At 63.8% G+C, this 18423-nt stretch overlaps 1 protein-coding gene across 1 annotated transcript in view; it reads right to left on the reverse strand.

Annotated features, from left to right (window-relative positions):
* LOC140406627 (uncharacterized) overlaps positions 1-18289 on the reverse strand; it is a gene marked incomplete at both ends in the record, with an annotated part of 102747 nt that extends 84458 nt beyond the window's left edge. Inside the window, 2 exons of the mRNA XM_072494627.1 lie at positions 17321-17467; positions 18187-18289. Of these exons, the coding sequence (XP_072350728.1) occupies positions 17321-17467; positions 18187-18289 (250 nt within the window). The remainder of the gene's footprint in view (positions 1-17320; positions 17468-18186) is intronic.
* Between the last annotated feature and the right edge of the window lie 134 nt (positions 18290-18423).

Below are 18423 nucleotides of genomic sequence, written 5' to 3' on the forward strand. Positions count from 1 at the left end.
CAGAGATAGGGAGGGTGTGTAGGGGCTGGAGGAGGTTACAGAGATCGGGAGGGGTTGTAGGGGCTGGAGGAGGTTACAGAGATAGGGAGGGGGGTATAGGGGCTGGAGGAGGTTACAGAGATAGGGAGGGGGTGTAGGGGCTGGAGGAGGTTACAGAGATAGGGAGGGGCTGGAGGAGGTTACAGAGATAGGGAGGGGGTGTAGGGGCTGGAGGAGGTTACAGAGATAGGGAGGCGGTGTAGGGGCAGGAGGAGGTTACAGAGATAGGGAGAGGGTGTAGGAGCTGGAGGAGGTTACAGAGATAGGGAGGGGGTGTAGGGGCTGGAGGAGGTTACAGAGATAGGGAGGGGGCGTCAGGGATGGAGGAGGTTACAGAGATAGGGAGGGGGTGTAGGGGCTGGAGGAGGTTACAGAGATAGGGAGGGGGTGTAGGGGCTGGAGGAGGTCACAGAGATAGGGAGGGGGTGTAGGGGCTGGAGGAGGTTACAGAGATAGGGAGGGGGTCTAGGGGCTGGAGGAGTTTACAGAGATAGGGAGGGGGTGTAGGGACTGGAGGAGGTTACAGAGATAGGGAGGGGGTGTAGGGACTGGAGGAGGTTACAGAGATAGGGAGGGGGGTGTAGGGGTTGGAGGAGGTTACAGAGATAGGGAGGGGGTGTAGGGGCTGGAAGAGGTTACAGAGAAAGGGAGGGGGTGTAGGGGCTGGAGGAGGTTACAGAGATAGGGAGGGGGTGTAGGGGTTGGAGGAGTTTACAGAGATAGGGAGGGGGTGTAGGAGCTGGAGGAGGTTACAGAGATAGGGAGGGGGTGTAGGGGCTGGAGGAGGTTACAGAGACAGGGAGGGGGTGTAGGGGCTGGAGGAGGTTACAGAAATAGGGAGGGGGTGTAGGGGCTGGAGGAGGTTACAGAGATAGGGAGGGGGTGTAGGGTCTGGAGGAGGTTACAGAGATAGGGAGGTGGTGTAGGGGCTGGAGGAGGTTACAGAGATAGGGAGGTGGTGTAGGGGCAGGAGGAGGTCACAGAGATAGGGAGGGGGTGTAGGGGCTGGAGGAGGTTACAGAGATAGGGAGGGGGTGTAGGGGCTGGAGGAGGTTACAGAGATAGGGAGGGGGTGTAGGGACTGGAGGAGGTTACAGAGATAGGGAGGGGGTGTAGGGGCTGGAGGAGGTTACAGAGATAGGGAGGGGGTGTAGGGGCTGGAGGCGGTTACAGAGATAGGGAGGGGGTGTAGGGGCTGGAGGAGGTTACAGAGATAGGGAGGGGGTGTAGGGGCTGGAGGGGGTTACAGAGATAGGGAGGGGGTGTAGGGGCTGGAGGAGGTTACAGAGATAGGGAGGGGGTGTAGGGGTTGGAGGAGGTTACAGAGATAGGGAGGGGGTGTAGGGTCTGGAGGAGGTTACTGTGATAGGGAGAGGGTGTAGGGGCTGGAGGGAGTTACAGAGATAGGGAGGGGGTGTAGGGGCTGGAGGAGGTTACAGAGATAGGGAGGGGGTGTAGGAGCTGGAGGTTACAGAGATAGGGAGGGGCTGTAGGGGCTGGAGGAGGTTACAGAGATAGGGAGGGGCTGGAGGAGGTTACAGAGATAGGGAGGGTGTGTAGGGGCTGGAGGAGGTTACAGAGATAGGGAGGGGATGTAGGGGCTGGAGGAGGTTACAGAGGTAGTGAGGGGGTGTAGGGGCTGGAGGAGGTTACAGAGATAGGGAGGGGCTGGAGGAGGTTACAGAGATAGGGAGGGTGTGTAGGGGCTGGAGGAGGGTACAGAGATAGGGAGGGGATGTAGGGGCTGGAGGAGGTTACAGAGATAGGGAGGGGCTGGAGGAGGTTACAGAGATAGGGAGGGTGTGTAGGGGCTGGAGGAGGTTACAGAGATAGGGAGGGGGTGTAGGGACTGGAGGAGGTTACAGAGATAGGGAGGGGGTGTCGGGGCTGGAGGAGGTTACAGAGATAGGGAGGGGGTGTAGGGACTGGAGGAGGTTACAGAGATAGGGAGGGGGTGTCGGGGCTGGAGGAGGTTACAGAGATAGGGAGGGGCTGGAGGAGGTTACAGAGATAGGGAGGGGCTGGAGGAGGTTACAGAGATAGGGAGGGGATGTAGGGGCTGGAGGAGGTTACAGAGATAGGGAGGGGGTGTAGGGGCTGGAGGAGGTTCCTGAGATAGGGAGGGGCTGGAGGAAGTTACAGAGATAGGGAGGGGATGTAGGGGCTGGAGGAGGTTACAGAGATAGGGAGGGGCTGGAGGAGGTTACAGAGATAGGGAGGGGATGTAGGGGCTGGAGGAGGTTACAGAGATAGGGAGGGGATGTAGGGGCTGGAGGAGGTTACAGAGATAGGGAGGGGATGTAGGTGCTGGAGGAGGTTACAGAGATAGGGAGGGGCTGGAGGAGGTTACAGAGATAGGGAGGGGATGTAGGGGCTGGAGGAGGTTACAGAGATAGGGACAAGGGTGTAGGGGCTGGAGGAGGTTACAGAGATAGGGAGGGTGTGTAGGGGCTGGAGGAGGTTACAGAGATCGGGAGGGGTTGTAGGGGCTGGAGGAGGTTACAGAGATAGGGAGGGGGGTATAGGGGCTGGAGGAGGTTACAGAGATAGGGAGGGGGTGTAGGGGCTGGAGGAGGTTACAGAGATAGGGAGGGGCTGGAGGAGGTTACAGAGATAGGGAGGGGGTGTAGGGGCTGGAGGAGGTTACAGAGATAGGGAGGCGGTGTAGGGGCAGGAGGAGGTTACAGAGATAGGGAGAGGGTGTAGGAGCTGGAGGAGGTTACAGAGATAGGGAGGGGGTGTAGGGGCTGGAGGAGGTTACAGAGATAGGGAGGGGGCGTCAGGGATGGAGGAGGTTACAGAGATAGGGAGGGGGTGTAGGGGCTGGAGGAGGTTACAGAGATAGGGAGGGGGTGTAGGGGCTGGAGGAGGTCACAGAGATAGGGAGGGGGTGTAGGGGCTGGAGGAGGTTACAGAGATAGGGAGGGGGTCTAGGGGCTGGAGGAGTTTACAGAGATAGGGAGGGGGTGTAGGGACTGGAGGAGGTTACAGAGATAGGGAGGGGGTGTAGGGACTGGAGGAGGTTACAGAGATAGGGAGGGGGGTGTAGGGGTTGGAGGAGGTTACAGAGATAGGGAGGGGGTGTAGGGGCTGGAAGAGGTTACAGAGAAAGGGAGGGGGTGTAGGGGCTGGAGGAGGTTACAGAGATAGGGAGGGGGTGTAGGGGTTGGAGGAGTTTACAGAGATAGGGAGGGGGTGTAGGAGCTGGAGGAGGTTACAGAGATAGGGAGGGGGTGTAGGGGCTGGAGGAGGTTACAGAGACAGGGAGGGGGTGTAGGGGCTGGAGGAGGTTACAGAAATAGGGAGGGGGTGTAGGGGCTGGAGGAGGTTACAGAGATAGGGAGGGGGTGTAGGGTCTGGAGGAGGTTACAGAGATAGGGAGGTGGTGTAGGGGCTGGAGGAGGTTACAGAGATAGGGAGGTGGTGTAGGGGCAGGAGGAGGTCACAGAGATAGGGAGGGGGTGTAGGGGCTGGAGGAGGTTACAGAGATAGGGAGGGGGTGTAGGGGCTGGAGGAGGTTACAGAGATAGGGAGGGGGTGTAGGGACTGGAGGAGGTTACAGAGATAGGGAGGGGGTGTAGGGGCTGGAGGAGGTTACAGAGATAGGGAGGGGGTGTAGGGGCTGGAGGCGGTTACAGAGATAGGGAGGGGGTGTAGGGGCTGGAGGAGGTTACAGAGATAGGGAGGGGGTGTAGGGGCTGGAGGGGGTTACAGAGATAGGGAGGGGGTGTAGGGGCTGGAGGAGGTTACAGAGATAGGGAGGGGGTGTAGGGGCTGGAGGAGGTTACAGAGATAGGGAGGGGGTGTAGGAGCTGGAGGTTACAGAGATAGGGAGGGGCTGTAGGGGCTGGAGGAGGTTACAGAGATAGGGAGGGGCTGGAGGAGGTTACAGAGATAGGGAGGGTGTGTAGGGGCTGGAGGAGGTTACAGAGATAGGGAGGGGATGTAGGGGCTGGAGGAGGTTACAGAGGTAGTGAGGGGGTGTAGGGGCTGGAGGAGGTTACAGAGATAGGGAGGGGCTGGAGGAGGTTACAGAGATAGGGAGGGTGTGTAGGGGCTGGAGGAGGGTACAGAGATAGGGAGGGGATGTAGGGGCTGGAGGAGGTTACAGAGATAGGGAGGGGCTGGAGGAGGTTACAGAGATAGGGAGGGTGTGTAGGGGCTGGAGGAGGTTACAGAGATAGGGAGGGGGTGTAGGGACTGGAGGAGGTTACAGAGATAGGGAGGGGGTGTCGGGGCTGGAGGAGGTTACAGAGATAGGGAGGGGGTGTAGGGACTGGAGGAGGTTACAGAGATAGGGAGGGGGTGTCGGGGCTGGAGGAGGTTACAGAGATAGGGAGGGGCTGGAGGAGGTTACAGAGATAGGGAGGGGCTGGAGGAGGTTACAGAGATAGGGAGGGGATGTAGGGGCTGGAGGAGGTTACAGAGATAGGGAGGGGGTGTAGGGGCTGGAGGAGGTTCCTGAGATAGGGAGGGGCTGGAGGAAGTTACAGAGATAGGGAGGGGATGTAGGGGCTGGAGGAGGTTACAGAGATAGGGAGGGGCTGGAGGAGGTTACAGAGATAGGGAGGGGATGTAGGGGCTGGAGGAGGTTACAGAGATAGGGAGGGGATGTAGGGGCTGGAGGAGGTTACAGAGATAGGGAGGGGATGTAGGTGCTGGAGGAGGTTACAGAGATAGGGAGGGGCTGGAGGAGGTTACAGAGATAGGGAGGGGATGTAGGGGCTGGAGGAGGTTACAGAGATAGGGACAAGGGTGTAGGGGCTGGAGGAGGTTACAGAGATAGGGAGGGTGTGTAGGGGCTGGAGGAGGTTACAGAGATCGGGAGGGGTTGTAGGGGCTGGAGGAGGTTACAGAGATAGGGAGGGGGGTATAGGGGCTGGAGGAGGTTACAGAGATAGGGAGGGGGTGTAGGGGCTGGAGGAGGTTACAGAGATAGGGAGGGGCTGGAGGAGGTTACAGAGATAGGGAGGGGGTGTAGGGGCTGGAGGAGGTTACAGAGATAGGGAGGCGGTGTAGGGGCAGGAGGAGGTTACAGAGATAGGGAGAGGGTGTAGGAGCTGGAGGAGGTTACAGAGATAGGGAGGGGGTGTAGGGGCTGGAGGAGGTTACAGAGATAGGGAGGGGGCGTCAGGGATGGAGGAGGTTACAGAGATAGGGAGGGGGTGTAGGGGCTGGAGGAGGTTACAGAGATAGGGAGGGGGTGTAGGGGCTGGAGGAGGTCACAGAGATAGGGAGGGGGTGTAGGGGCTGGAGGAGGTTACAGAGATAGGGAGGGGGTCTAGGGGCTGGAGGAGTTTACAGAGATAGGGAGGGGGTGTAGGGACTGGAGGAGGTTACAGAGATAGGGAGGGGGTGTAGGGACTGGAGGAGGTTACAGAGATAGGGAGGGGGGTGTAGGGGTTGGAGGAGGTTACAGAGATAGGGAGGGGGTGTAGGGGCTGGAAGAGGTTACAGAGAAAGGGAGGGGGTGTAGGGGCTGGAGGAGGTTACAGAGATAGGGAGGGGGTGTAGGGGTTGGAGGAGTTTACAGAGATAGGGAGGGGGTGTAGGAGCTGGAGGAGGTTACAGAGATAGGGAGGGGGTGTAGGGGCTGGAGGAGGTTACAGAGACAGGGAGGGGGTGTAGGGGCTGGAGGAGGTTACAGAAATAGGGAGGGGGTGTAGGGGCTGGAGGAGGTTACAGAGATAGGGAGGGGGTGTAGGGTCTGGAGGAGGTTACAGAGATAGGGAGGTGGTGTAGGGGCTGGAGGAGGTTACAGAGATAGGGAGGTGGTGTAGGGGCAGGAGGAGGTCACAGAGATAGGGAGGGGGTGTAGGGGCTGGAGGAGGTTACAGAGATAGGGAGGGGGTGTAGGGGCTGGAGGAGGTTACAGAGATAGGGAGGGGGTGTAGGGACTGGAGGAGGTTACAGAGATAGGGAGGGGGTGTAGGGGCTGGAGGAGGTTACAGAGATAGGGAGGGGGTGTAGGGGCTGGAGGCGGTTACAGAGATAGGGAGGGGGTGTAGGGGCTGGAGGAGGTTACAGAGATAGGGAGGGGGTGTAGGGGCTGGAGGGGGTTACAGAGATAGGGAGGGGGTGTAGGGGCTGGAGGAGGTTACAGAGATAGGGAGGGGGTGTAGGGGTTGGAGGAGGTTACAGAGATAGGGAGGGGGTGTAGGGTCTGGAGGAGGTTACTGTGATAGGGAGAGGGTGTAGGGGCTGGAGGGAGTTACAGAGATAGGGAGGGGGTGTAGGGGCTGGAGGAGGTTACAGAGATAGGGAGGGGGTGTAGGAGCTGGAGGTTACAGAGATAGGGAGGGGCTGTAGGGGCTGGAGGAGGTTACAGAGATAGGGAGGGGCTGGAGGAGGTTACAGAGATAGGGAGGGTGTGTAGGGGCTGGAGGAGGTTACAGAGATAGGGAGGGGATGTAGGGGCTGGAGGAGGTTACAGAGGTAGTGAGGGGGTGTAGGGGCTGGAGGAGGTTACAGAGATAGGGAGGGGCTGGAGGAGGTTACAGAGATAGGGAGGGTGTGTAGGGGCTGGAGGAGGGTACAGAGATAGGGAGGGGATGTAGGGGCTGGAGGAGGTTACAGAGATAGGGAGGGGCTGGAGGAGGTTACAGAGATAGGGAGGGTGTGTAGGGGCTGGAGGAGGTTACAGAGATAGGGAGGGGGTGTAGGGACTGGAGGAGGTTACAGAGATAGGGAGGGGGTGTCGGGGCTGGAGGAGGTTACAGAGATAGGGAGGGGGTGTAGGGACTGGAGGAGGTTACAGAGATAGGGAGGGGGTGTCGGGGCTGGAGGAGGTTACAGAGATAGGGAGGGGCTGGAGGAGGTTACAGAGATAGGGAGGGGCTGGAGGAGGTTACAGAGATAGGGAGGGGATGTAGGGGCTGGAGGAGGTTACAGAGATAGGGAGGGGGTGTAGGGGCTGGAGGAGGTTCCTGAGATAGGGAGGGGCTGGAGGAAGTTACAGAGATAGGGAGGGGATGTAGGGGCTGGAGGAGGTTACAGAGATAGGGAGGGGCTGGAGGAGGTTACAGAGATAGGGAGGGGATGTAGGGGCTGGAGGAGGTTACAGAGATAGGGAGGGGATGTAGGGGCTGGAGGAGGTTACAGAGATAGGGAGGGGATGTAGGTGCTGGAGGAGGTTACAGAGATAGGGAGGGGCTGGAGGAGGTTACAGAGATAGGGAGGGGATGTAGGGGCTGGAGGAGGTTACAGAGATAGGGACAAGGGTGTAGGGGCTGGAGGAGGTTACAGAGATAGGGAGGGTGTGTAGGGGCTGGAGGAGGTTACAGAGATCGGGAGGGGTTGTAGGGGCTGGAGGAGGTTACAGAGATAGGGAGGGGGGTATAGGGGCTGGAGGAGGTTACAGAGATAGGGAGGGGGTGTAGGGGCTGGAGGAGGTTACAGAGATAGGGAGGGGCTGGAGGAGGTTACAGAGATAGGGAGGGGGTGTAGGGGCTGGAGGAGGTTACAGAGATAGGGAGGCGGTGTAGGGGCAGGAGGAGGTTACAGAGATAGGGAGAGGGTGTAGGAGCTGGAGGAGGTTACAGAGATAGGGAGGGGGTGTAGGGGCTGGAGGAGGTTACAGAGATAGGGAGGGGGCGTCAGGGATGGAGGAGGTTACAGAGATAGGGAGGGGGTGTAGGGGCTGGAGGAGGTTACAGAGATAGGGAGGGGGTGTAGGGGCTGGAGGAGGTCACAGAGATAGGGAGGGGGTGTAGGGGCTGGAGGAGGTTACAGAGATAGGGAGGGGGTCTAGGGGCTGGAGGAGTTTACAGAGATAGGGAGGGGGTGTAGGGACTGGAGGAGGTTACAGAGATAGGGAGGGGGTGTAGGGACTGGAGGAGGTTACAGAGATAGGGAGGGGGGTGTAGGGGTTGGAGGAGGTTACAGAGATAGGGAGGGGGTGTAGGGGCTGGAAGAGGTTACAGAGAAAGGGAGGGGGTGTAGGGGCTGGAGGAGGTTACAGAGATAGGGAGGGGGTGTAGGGGTTGGAGGAGTTTACAGAGATAGGGAGGGGGTGTAGGAGCTGGAGGAGGTTACAGAGATAGGGAGGGGGTGTAGGGGCTGGAGGAGGTTACAGAGACAGGGAGGGGGTGTAGGGGCTGGAGGAGGTTACAGAAATAGGGAGGGGGTGTAGGGGCTGGAGGAGGTTACAGAGATAGGGAGGGGGTGTAGGGTCTGGAGGAGGTTACAGAGATAGGGAGGTGGTGTAGGGGCTGGAGGAGGTTACAGAGATAGGGAGGTGGTGTAGGGGCAGGAGGAGGTCACAGAGATAGGGAGGGGGTGTAGGGGCTGGAGGAGGTTACAGAGATAGGGAGGGGGTGTAGGGGCTGGAGGAGGTTACAGAGATAGGGAGGGGGTGTAGGGACTGGAGGAGGTTACAGAGATAGGGAGGGGGTGTAGGGGCTGGAGGAGGTTACAGAGATAGGGAGGGGGTGTAGGGGCTGGAGGCGGTTACAGAGATAGGGAGGGGGTGTAGGGGCTGGAGGAGGTTACAGAGATAGGGAGGGGGTGTAGGGGCTGGAGGGGGTTACAGAGATAGGGAGGGGGTGTAGGGGCTGGAGGAGGTTACAGAGATAGGGAGGGGGTGTAGGGGTTGGAGGAGGTTACAGAGATAGGGAGGGGGTGTAGGGGCTGGAGGAGGTTACAGAGATAGGGAGGGGGTGTAGGGGCTGGAGGAGGTTACAGAGATAGGGAGGGGGTGTAGGGTCTGGAGGAGGTTACAGAGATAGGGAGGGGGTGTAGGGGCTGGAGGAGGTTACAGGGATAGGGAGGGGGTGTAGGGGCTGGAGGAGGTTACAGAGAAAGGGAGGGGGTGTAGGGGCTGGAGGAGGTTACAGAGATAGGGAGGGGGTGTAGGGGCTGGAGGAGGTTACAGAGATAGGGAGGGGGTGTAGGGGCTGGAGGAGGGTACAGAGATAGGGAGGGTTGTAGGGGCTGGAGGAGGTTACAGGGATAGGGAGGGGGTGTAGGGGCTGGAGGAGGTTACAGAGATAGGGAGGGGGTGTAGGGGCTGGAGGAGGTTACAGAGATAGGGAGGGGGTGTAGGGGCTGGAGGAGGTTACAGAGATAGGGAGGGGGTGTAGGGGCTGGAGGAGGTTACAGAGATAGGGAGGGGGTGTAGGGTCTGGAGGAGGTTACAGAGATAGGGAGGGGGTGTCGGGGCTGGAGGAGGTTACAGAGATAGGGAGGGGTGTAGGGGAAGGCGGTGTGCGGTCAGCGAGCTTGGAGCGGGTTTGTGGGGTGATGTTGGTGTGGGGGGGGGGCTGCAGATGTTGAGATGGGCTGAGGTTTCCGAGACGGGGAGGGGAAACCGGGAGATGTGCCTTTGAGAGGGTCGGGGGTGACGGGCGAGGGTTTCCCCAGCGGACCAGATGGGCCTGGGGAGCGTGTGGCCGAAGGACACGAGGGTGAAAATGGGCATTGTTGGTGGGGGCAAAACGGGGGGAGGGGCTGACACTGGGGGAGGGGCTGACACTGGGGGAGGGGCTGACACTGGGGAGGGGCTGACACTGGGGGAGGGGCTGACACTGGGGGAGGGGCTGACACTGGGGAGGGGCTGACACTGGGGGAGGGGCTGACACTGGGGGAGGGGCTGACACTGGGGGAGCGGCTGACACTGGGGGAGGGGCTGACACTGGGGGAGGGGCTGACACTGGGGAAGGGTCGACACTGGGGAGGGGCTGACACTGGGGAGCGGCTGACACTGGGGAGCGGCTGACACTGGGGAGGGGCTGACACTGGGGGAGGGGCTTTACTGGGGGAGGGGCTTTACTGGGGAGCGGCTGACACTGGGGGAGGGGCTGACAATGGGGGAGGGGCTGACAATGGGGGAGGGGCTGACACTGGGGGAGGGGCTGACACTGGGGGAGGGGCTGACACTGGGGAGGGGCTGACACGGGAGCAGCTGACACTGGGGGAGGGGCTGACACTGGGGGAGGGGCTGACACTGGGGAGGGGCTGACACTGGGGAGCAGCTGACACTGGGGGAGGGGGTGTAGGGGCTTGAGGAGGTTACAGAGATAGGGAGGGGTGTAGGGGCTGGAGATGGTTACAGAGATAGGGAGGGGGTGTAGGGGCTGGAGGTGGTTACAGAGATAGGGAGGGGGTGTAGGGTCTGGAGGAGGTTACAGAGATAGGGAGGGGGTGTCGGGGCTGGAGGAGGTTACAGAGATAGGGAGGGGTGTAGGGGAAGGCGGTGTGCGGTCAGCGAGCTTGGAGCGGGTTTGTGGGGTGATGTTGGTGTGGGGGGGGGGCTGCAGATGTTGAGATGGGCTGAGGTTTCCGAGACGGGGAGGGAAACCGGGAGATGTGCCTTTGAGAGGGTCGGGGGTGACGGGCGAGGGTTTCCCCAGCGGACCAGATGGGCCTGGGGGCGTGTCGGCCGAAGGACACGAGGGTGAAAATGGGCATTGTTGGTGGGGGCAAAACGGGGGGAGGGGCTGACACTGGGGGAGGGACTGACACTGGGGGAGGGGCTGACACTGGGGGAGGGGCTGACACTGGGGGAGGGGCTTTACTGGGGAGGGGCTGACACTGGGGGAGGGGCTGACACTGGGGAGGGGCTGGCACTGGGAGGGGCTGACACTGGGGAGGGGCTGACACTGGGGGAGGGGCTGACACTGGGGGAGGGGCTGACACTGGGGAAGGGGCTGACACTGGGGGGGCTGACACTGTGGGAGATGCTGACACTGGGGAGCGGCTGACACTGGGGAGTGGCTTTACTGGGGAGGGGCTGACACTGAGGGAGGGGCTGACACTGGGGGAGGGGCTGACACTGGGGGAGGGGCTGACACTGGGGGAGGGGCTGACACTGGGGAGCGGCTGACACTGGGGGAGGGGCTTTACTGGGGAGGGGCTTTACTGGGGTAGGGGCTACACTGGGGGAGGGGCTACACTGGGGGAGGGGCTACACTGGGGGAGGGGCTGGCACTGGGGGAGGGGCTGGCACTGGTGGAGGGGCTACACTGGTGGAGGGGCTACACTGGTGGAGGGGCTGACACTGGGGGAGGGCCTGACACTGAGGGAGCGGCTGACACTGGGGGAGGGGCTGACACTGGGGAGCGGCTGACAATGGGGAGGGGCTGACACTGGGGGAGGGGCTTTACTGGGGGGTGGGGGTGGGGTTTCCCTGGGGGAGGGGCTGACACTGGGGGAGGGGCTGACACTGGGGGAGGGGTTGACAATGGGGAGGGGCTGGCACTGGGTAGGGGCAGACACTGGGGGAGGGGCTGACACTGGGGGTGGGGCTGACACTGGGGGAGGGGCTGAGACTGGGGGAGGGGCTGACACTGGGGGAGGGGCTTTACTGGGGGAGGGGCTGGCACTGGGTAGGGGCAGGCACTGGGGAGGGGCAGACACTGGGGAGGGGCAGACACTGGGGGAGGGGCTGACACTGGGGGAGGGGTTGACAATGGGGAGGGGCTGTCACTGGGGAGGGGCTGACACTGGGGGAGGGGCTGACACTGGGGAGGGGCTGATACTGGGGGAGGGGCTGATACTGGGGGAGGGGCTGATACTGGGGGAGGGGCTGGCACTGGGGGAGGGGCTGACACTGGGGGAGGTGCTGACACTGGGGAGGAGCTGACACTGGGGGGGCGGAAACTGGGGGAGGGACTGACACTGGGGGAGGGACTGACACTGGGGGAGGGACTGACACTGGGGAGGGGCTGACACTGGGGGAGGGGCTGACACTGGGGGAGGGGCTGACACTGGGGGGGCGGAAACTGGGGGAGGGACTGACACTGGGGGAGGGGCTGACACTGGGGGAGGGGCTGACACTGGGGGAGGGGCTGACACTGGGGGAGGGACTGACACTGGGGAGGGGCTGACAATGGGGGGGCTGACACTGTGGGAGGGGCTGACACTGTGGAGGGGCTGACACTGAGGGAGGGGCTGACACTGGGGGAGGGGCTGACACTGGGGGAGGGGCTGACACTGGGGGAGGGGCTGACACTGGGGGAGGGGCGGAAACTGGGGCAGGGGCTGACACTGGGGAGGGGCTGACACTGGGGGGGCGGAAACTGGGGGAGGGGCTGACACTGGGGGAGGGGCTAACACTGGGGAGGGGCTGACACTGGGGAGCGGCTGACACTGGGGGAGCGGCTGACACTGGGGGAGGGTCTTTACTGGGGGAGGGTCTTTACTGGGGGAGCGGCTGACACTGGGGGAGGGGCTGACACTGGGGGAGGGGCTGACACTGGGGAGGGGCTGACACTGGGGAGGGGCTTTACTGGGGAGGGGCTTTACTGGGGGAGGGACTTTACTGGGGGAGGGACTTTACTGGGGAGGGACTTTACTGGGGGAGGGGCTGACAATGGGGAGGGGCTGACACTGGGGAGCGGCTGACACTGGGGGAGGGGGCTGACACTGGGGAGCGGCTGACACTGGGGAGGGGCTGACACTGGGGGAGGGCTTTACTGGGGGTTGGGGTGGGGTTTCCCTGGGGGAGGGGCTGACACTGGGGGAGGGGCTGACACTGGGGGAGGGGCTGACACTGGGGGAGGGGCTGACACTGGGGGAGGGGCTGACAATAGGGGAGGGGCTTTACTGGGGGAGGGGCTGACACTGGGGGAGGGGCTGACACTGGGGAGCGGCTGACACTGGGGGAGGGCTTTACTGGGGAGGGGCTTTACTGGGGGAGGGGCTTTACTGGGGGAGGGGCTGGCACTGGGGGAGGGGTTGACAATGGGGGAGGGGCTTTACTGGGGGAGGGGCTGACACTTGGGAAGGGGCTGACAATGGGGAGGGGTTGACAATGGGGGAGGGGCTTTACTGGGGGAGAGGCTTTACTGGGGAGGGGCTTTACTGGGGGAGGGGCTGGCACTGGGGGAGGGGCTGGCACTGGGGGAGGGGCTTTACTGGGGGAGGGGTGGCCACTGGGGGAGGGTCTGACACTGGGGGAGGGGTTGACACTGGGGGAGGGGCTGACACTGGGGGAGGGGCTGACACTGGGGGAGGGGTTGACACTGGGGGAGGGTCTGACACTGGGGGAGGGTCTGACACTGGGGGAGGGGTTGACACTGGGGGAGGGTCTGACACTGGGGAGGGGCTGACACTGGGGGAGGGGCTGACACTGGGGGTGGGGCGGAAACTGGGGGTGGGGCGGAAACTGGGGGAGGGGCTGACACTGGGGCGGAGCTCACTCTGTGGGGTCAGAGCTCTCTCTGGGGGGGGGCGGAGCTCTCTCTGTGGGGGGGCGGAGCTCTCTCTGTGGGGGGCGGAGCTCTCTCTGGGGGGGCGGAGCTCTCTCTGGGGGGGGGCGGAGCTCTCTCTGAGGGGGGCGGAGCTCCCTCTGGGGGGGGCGCGGAGCTCTCTCTGGGGGGGGCGCGGAGCTCTCTCTGGGGGGGGCGCGGAGCTCTCTCTGGGGGGCGGAGCTCTCTCTGGGGGGGGGGGAGCTCTCTCTGTGGGGGCGGAGCTCTCTCTGGGGGGGGGCAGAGCTCTCTCTGGGGGGGGCGGAGCTCTCTCTGGGGGGGCGGAGCTGTCTCTGTGGGGCGGAGCTCTCTGTGGGGGCGGAGCTCTCTGTGGGGGCAGAGCTCTCTGTGGGGGCGGAGCTCTCTCTGGGGGGGCGGAGCTCTCTCTGGGGGGGCGGAGCTCTCTCTGTGGGGGAGGAGCTCTCTGTGGGGGCGGAGCTCTCTCTGTGGGGGTGGAGCTCTCTCTGTGGAGGGCAGAGCTCTCTCTGGGGGGGGGGCGGAGCTCTCTGTGGGGGCGGAGCTCTCTCTGTGGGGGGGGCAGAGCTCTCTGGGGGGGCGGAGCTCTCTCTGGGGGGGGCGGAGCTCTCTCTGGGGGGGGAGGAGCTCTCTCTGGGGGGGGCGGAGCTCTCTCTGGGGGGGGCGGAGCTCTCTCTGGGGGGGGCGGAGCTCTCTCTGTGGGGGGGCGGAGCTCTCTCTGTGTGGGGGCAGAGCTCTCTCTGGGGGGGGCGGAGCTCTCTCTGTGGGGGCGGAGCTCTCTCTGGGGGGGCGGAGCTCTCTCTGTGGAGGGCAGAGCTCTCTCTGGGGGGGGGCGGAGCTCTCTGTGGGGGCGGAGCTCTCTCTGTGGGGGGGGGCAGAGCTCTCTGGGGGGGCGGAGCTCTCTCTGGGGGGGGCGGAGCTCTCTCTGGGGGGGGAGGAGCTCTCTCTGGGGGGGGCGGAGCTCTCTCTGTGGAGGGCAGAGCTCTCTCTGGGGGGGCGGAGCTCTCTCTGGGGGGGGCGGAGCTCTCTCTGTGGGGGGGCGGAGCTCTCTCTGTGGGGGGGCGGAGCTCTCTCTGTGGAGGGCAGAGCTCTCTCTGGGGGGGCGGAGCTCTCTCTGGGGGGGGCGGAGCTCTCTCTGTGGGGGGGCGGAGCTCTCTCTGTGTGGGGGCAGAGCTCTCTCTGGGGGGGCAGAGCTCTCTCTGGGGGGGGCGGAGCTCTCTCTGGGGGGGGCGGAGCTCTCTCTGGGGGGGCGGAGCTCTCTCTGGGGGGGCGGAGCTCTCTGTGGGGGCGGAGCTCTCTGTGGGGGCGGAGCTCTCTCTGTGGGGGCGGAGCTCTCTCTGTGGGGGCAGAGCTCTCTCTGTGGGGGCGGAGCTCTCTCTGTGGAGGGCAGAGCTCTCTCTGGGGGGGGCGGAGCTCTCTCTGGGGGGGGGCAGAGCTCTCTCTGTGGGGGCAGAGCTCTCTCTGGGGGGGGCGGAGCTCTCTCTGGGGGGGAGGAGCTCTCTGTGGGGGCGGAGCTCTCTCTGTGGGGGCAGAGCTCTCTCTGGGGGGGGCGGAGCTCTCTCTGGGGGGGGGGCAGAGCTCTCTCTGTGGGGGCAGAGCTCTCTCTGGGGGGGGGCGGAGCTCTCTCTGGGGGGGAGGAGCTCTCTGTGGGGGCAGAGCTCTCTCTGGGGGGGGCGGAGCTCTCTCTGTGGAGGGCAGAGCTCTCTCTGTGGAGGGCAGAGCTCTCTCTGGGGGGGCGGAGCTCTCTCTGTGGAGGGCGGAGCTCTCTCTGGGGGGGGCGGAGCTCTCTCTGGGGGGGAGGAGCTCTCTGTGGGGGCGGAGCTCTCTCTGTGGGGGCGGAGCTCTCTCTGGGGGGGCGGAGCTCTCTCTGTGGAGGGCAGAGCTCTCTCTGGGGGGGGCGGAGCTCTCTCTGGGGGGGAGGAGCTCTCTGTGGGGGCGGAGCTCTCTCTGTGGGGGCAGAGCTCTCTCTGTGGAGGGCAGAGCTCTCTCTGTGGAGGGCAGAGCTCTCTCTGGGGGGGCGGAGCTCTCTCTGTGGAGGGCGGAGCTCTCTCTGGGGGGGGCGGAGCTCTCTCTGGGGGGGAGGAGCTCTCTGTGGGGGCGGAGCTCTCTCTGTGGGGGCAGAGCTCTCTCTGTGGAGGGCAGAGCTCTCTCTGTGGAGGGCAGAGCTCTCTCTGGGGGGGGCGGAGCTCTCTCTGTGGGGGCGGAGCTCTCTCTGGGGGGGGGCAGAGCTCTCTCTGGGGGGGGCGGAGCTCTCTCTGTGGAGGGCAGAGCTCTCTCTGGGGGGGGGGCGGAGCTCTCTCTGGGGGGGCGGAGCTCTCTCTGTGGGGGCAGAGCTCTCTCTGTGGGGGGCGGAGCTCTCTCTGTGGAGGGCAGAGCTCTCTCTGGGGGGGGCGGAGCTCTCTCTGGGGGGGCGGAGCTCTCTCTGTGGGGGCAGAGCTCTCTCTGTGGGGGCGGAGCTCTCTCTGTGGAGGGCAGAGCTCTCTCTGGGGGGGCGGAGCTCTTTCTGGGGGGGCGGAGCTCTTTCTGGGGGGGCGGAGCTCTTTCTGGGGGGGGCGGAGCTCTTTCTGGGGGGGCCGGAGCTCTCTCTGTGGGGGCGGAGCTCTCTCTGTGGGGGCGGAGCTCTCTCTGGGGGGGGGCAGAGCTCTCTCTGGGGGGGGCGGAGCTCTCTCTGTGGAGGGCAGAGCTCTCTCTGTGGAGGGCAGAGCTCTCTCTGGGGGGGGCGGAGCTCTCTCTGGGGGGGCGGAGCTCTCTCTGTGGGGGCAGAGCTCTCTCTGTGGGGGCGGAGCTCTCTCTGTGGAGGGCAGAGCTCTCTCTGGGGGGGCGGAGCTCTTTCTGGGGGGGCGGAGCTCTTTCTGGGGGGGCGGAGCTCTTTCTGGGGGGGGCGGAGCTCTTTCTGGGGGGGCCGGAGCTCTTTCTGGGGGGGGGCGGAGCTCTTTCTGGGGGGGGCCGATCTCTCTCTGGGGGGGGCGGAGCTCTTTCTGGGGGGGGGCGGAGCTCTTTCTGGGGGGGGGCGGAGCTCTTTCTGGGGGGGGGCGGAGCTCTTTCTGGGGGGGGGCGGAGCTCTCTCTGGGGGGGGCGGAGCTCTCTCTGGGGGGGGCGGAGCTCTCTCTGGGGGGGGCGGATCTCTCTCTGGGGGGGGCGGATCTCTCTCTGGGGGGGGGCGGAGCTCTTTCTGGGGGGGGCGGAGCTCTTTCTGGGGGGGGCGGAGCTCTCTCTGGGGGGGGCGGAGCTCTCTCTGGGGGGGGCGGAGCTCTCTCTGGGGGGGGCGGAGCTCTCTCTGGGGGGGGCGGAGCTCTCTCTGGGGGGGGCGGAGCTCTCTCTGGGGGGGGCGGAGCTCTCTCTGGGGGGGGCGGAGCTCTCTCTGGGGGGGGCGGAGCTCTCTCTGGGGGGGGCGGAGCTCTCTCTGGGGGGGGCGGAGCTCTCTCTGGGGGGGGCGGAGCTCTCTCTGGGGGGGGCGGAGCTCTCTCTGGGGGGGGCGGAGCTCTCTCTGGGGGGGGCGGAGCTCTCTCTGGGGGGGGGCGGATCTCTTTCTGGGGGGGGGCGGAGCTCTTTCTGGGGGGGGCGGAGCTCTTTCTGGGGGGGGCGGAGCTCTCTCTGGGGGGGGCGGAGCTCTCTCTGGGGGGGGGGCGGAGCTCTCTCTGGGGGGGCGGAGCTCTCTCTGGGGGGGCGGAGCTCTCTCTGGGGGGGGCGGAGCTCTCTCTGGAGGGCGGAGCTCTCTCTGGGGGGGCGGAGCTCTCTCTGTGGGGGCGGAGCTCTCCCTGTGGGGGGGCGGAGCTCTCCCTGTGGGGGGGCGGAGCTCTCTCGGGGGGCGGAGCTCTCTCTGGGGTGAGCGGAGCTGTCTCGGGGGGGTGGAGCTCACTCTGGGGGGCGGAGCTCTCTCGGGGGGGCGGAGCTCTCTCGGGGGGGCGGAGCTGTCTCGGGGGGGTGGAGCTCACTCTGGGGGTTGGCCCATTCTAACCAATCCTCTCCAGTAAGCCTCGCTCCGGTCAGGCTGAATTTGGGTTTTGAGGTGGGCCTGTGACGAGGGCGCCCAAGGAAGACATCCCCCTCCACGTCTGCCCGATTCACGTCCTGCGATGCCTCACCCTGTCGAATGGCGGCTGTGCGCGGGTACTCACTGTGCTGGCAGGTCCGGCCCCTGTACCCCGGGGGGCATAGGCAGGTCCCATTCTCTGGGAGGCACCTGGCTTCCTTCTGGCAGCTACACCACGAGGCGCAGTCCCGTCCCCAGAATCCGGACTCGCAGGCGAGATCGCACCGCTGACCTGCCCCACGACCCCCCCCCCAACACAGAGAAACACAGATCAGAGGTCCCGCTGTAACATCACGGTCACGCGCAACCCCCCACCTCCCCCGGGAGCTCACTGTCTGTGCGGAGTCTGCACGTCCTCCCCGTGTGTGCGTGGGTTTCCTCCGGGTGCTCCGGTTTCCTCCCACAGTCCAAAGATGTGCAGGTTAGGTGGATTGGCCATGCTAAATTGCCCTTAGTGTAAAAAAAAAGGTTAGGAGGGGTTATTGGGTTGCGGGGATAGGGTGGAAGTGAGGACTCAATGGGCCGAATGGCCTCCTTCTGCACTGTATGTGCTATCAAATACCCCTGCTATCATCGGGAGTCGCGACAGTTACGTTTGCCGTAGTTCATCTGTTTAATAGATTTGTTTGCTGTAATATGTCGGAGACCCCATTTAAATAGACTCTGTAGACTGTTTGGTGCAGTCCGCTTTCCAACAAAGCTGCTTATTGGAGGTACACGCCCGCCTGATCAAGAGGGGACAGTCCACCATTTTTAAATGGTTCAGTACCTAAATCACTGGACCAATAGCACACCTCCAATCTCCAACTTGGCATTGAGAGCAATCTCCGACGAGTGATGGGACCAAACAAAATGTGGGCCTCTCCTTTCCCGCGGTATATTTAATTGGGGAAACGGTTTCCCGCGGAATTCCTGGGCTTCGGCCCGAGGCAGGCCTGGAGGCCTTCCTACCTCTCCATCCCGGGGCACAGTAACAGTGTCCGGTTACGTGGTCGCATCTCTCCACCTTGTCACAGTCGCAGTGCCTGGCGCACTTCGGGCCGTACAGGCGCTCCTGGGGAAATTCAGAAAGGTTATCACGCAGCGAATCGCCAGAGGAACAGGGCGCCAAGGCCCAGTGAAGGATCCACCCAATTTTTCCCACTTCCCACCCCAGTCGCTGCGTCTCAGTGCTCGGTAAATTATTCC

The sequence above is a fragment of the Scyliorhinus torazame genome, unplaced genomic scaffold (genome assembly GCF_047496885.1).
Source record: "Scyliorhinus torazame isolate Kashiwa2021f unplaced genomic scaffold, sScyTor2.1 scaffold_728, whole genome shotgun sequence".
NCBI classification, from domain to species: domain Eukaryota; kingdom Metazoa; phylum Chordata; class Chondrichthyes; order Carcharhiniformes; family Scyliorhinidae; genus Scyliorhinus; species Scyliorhinus torazame.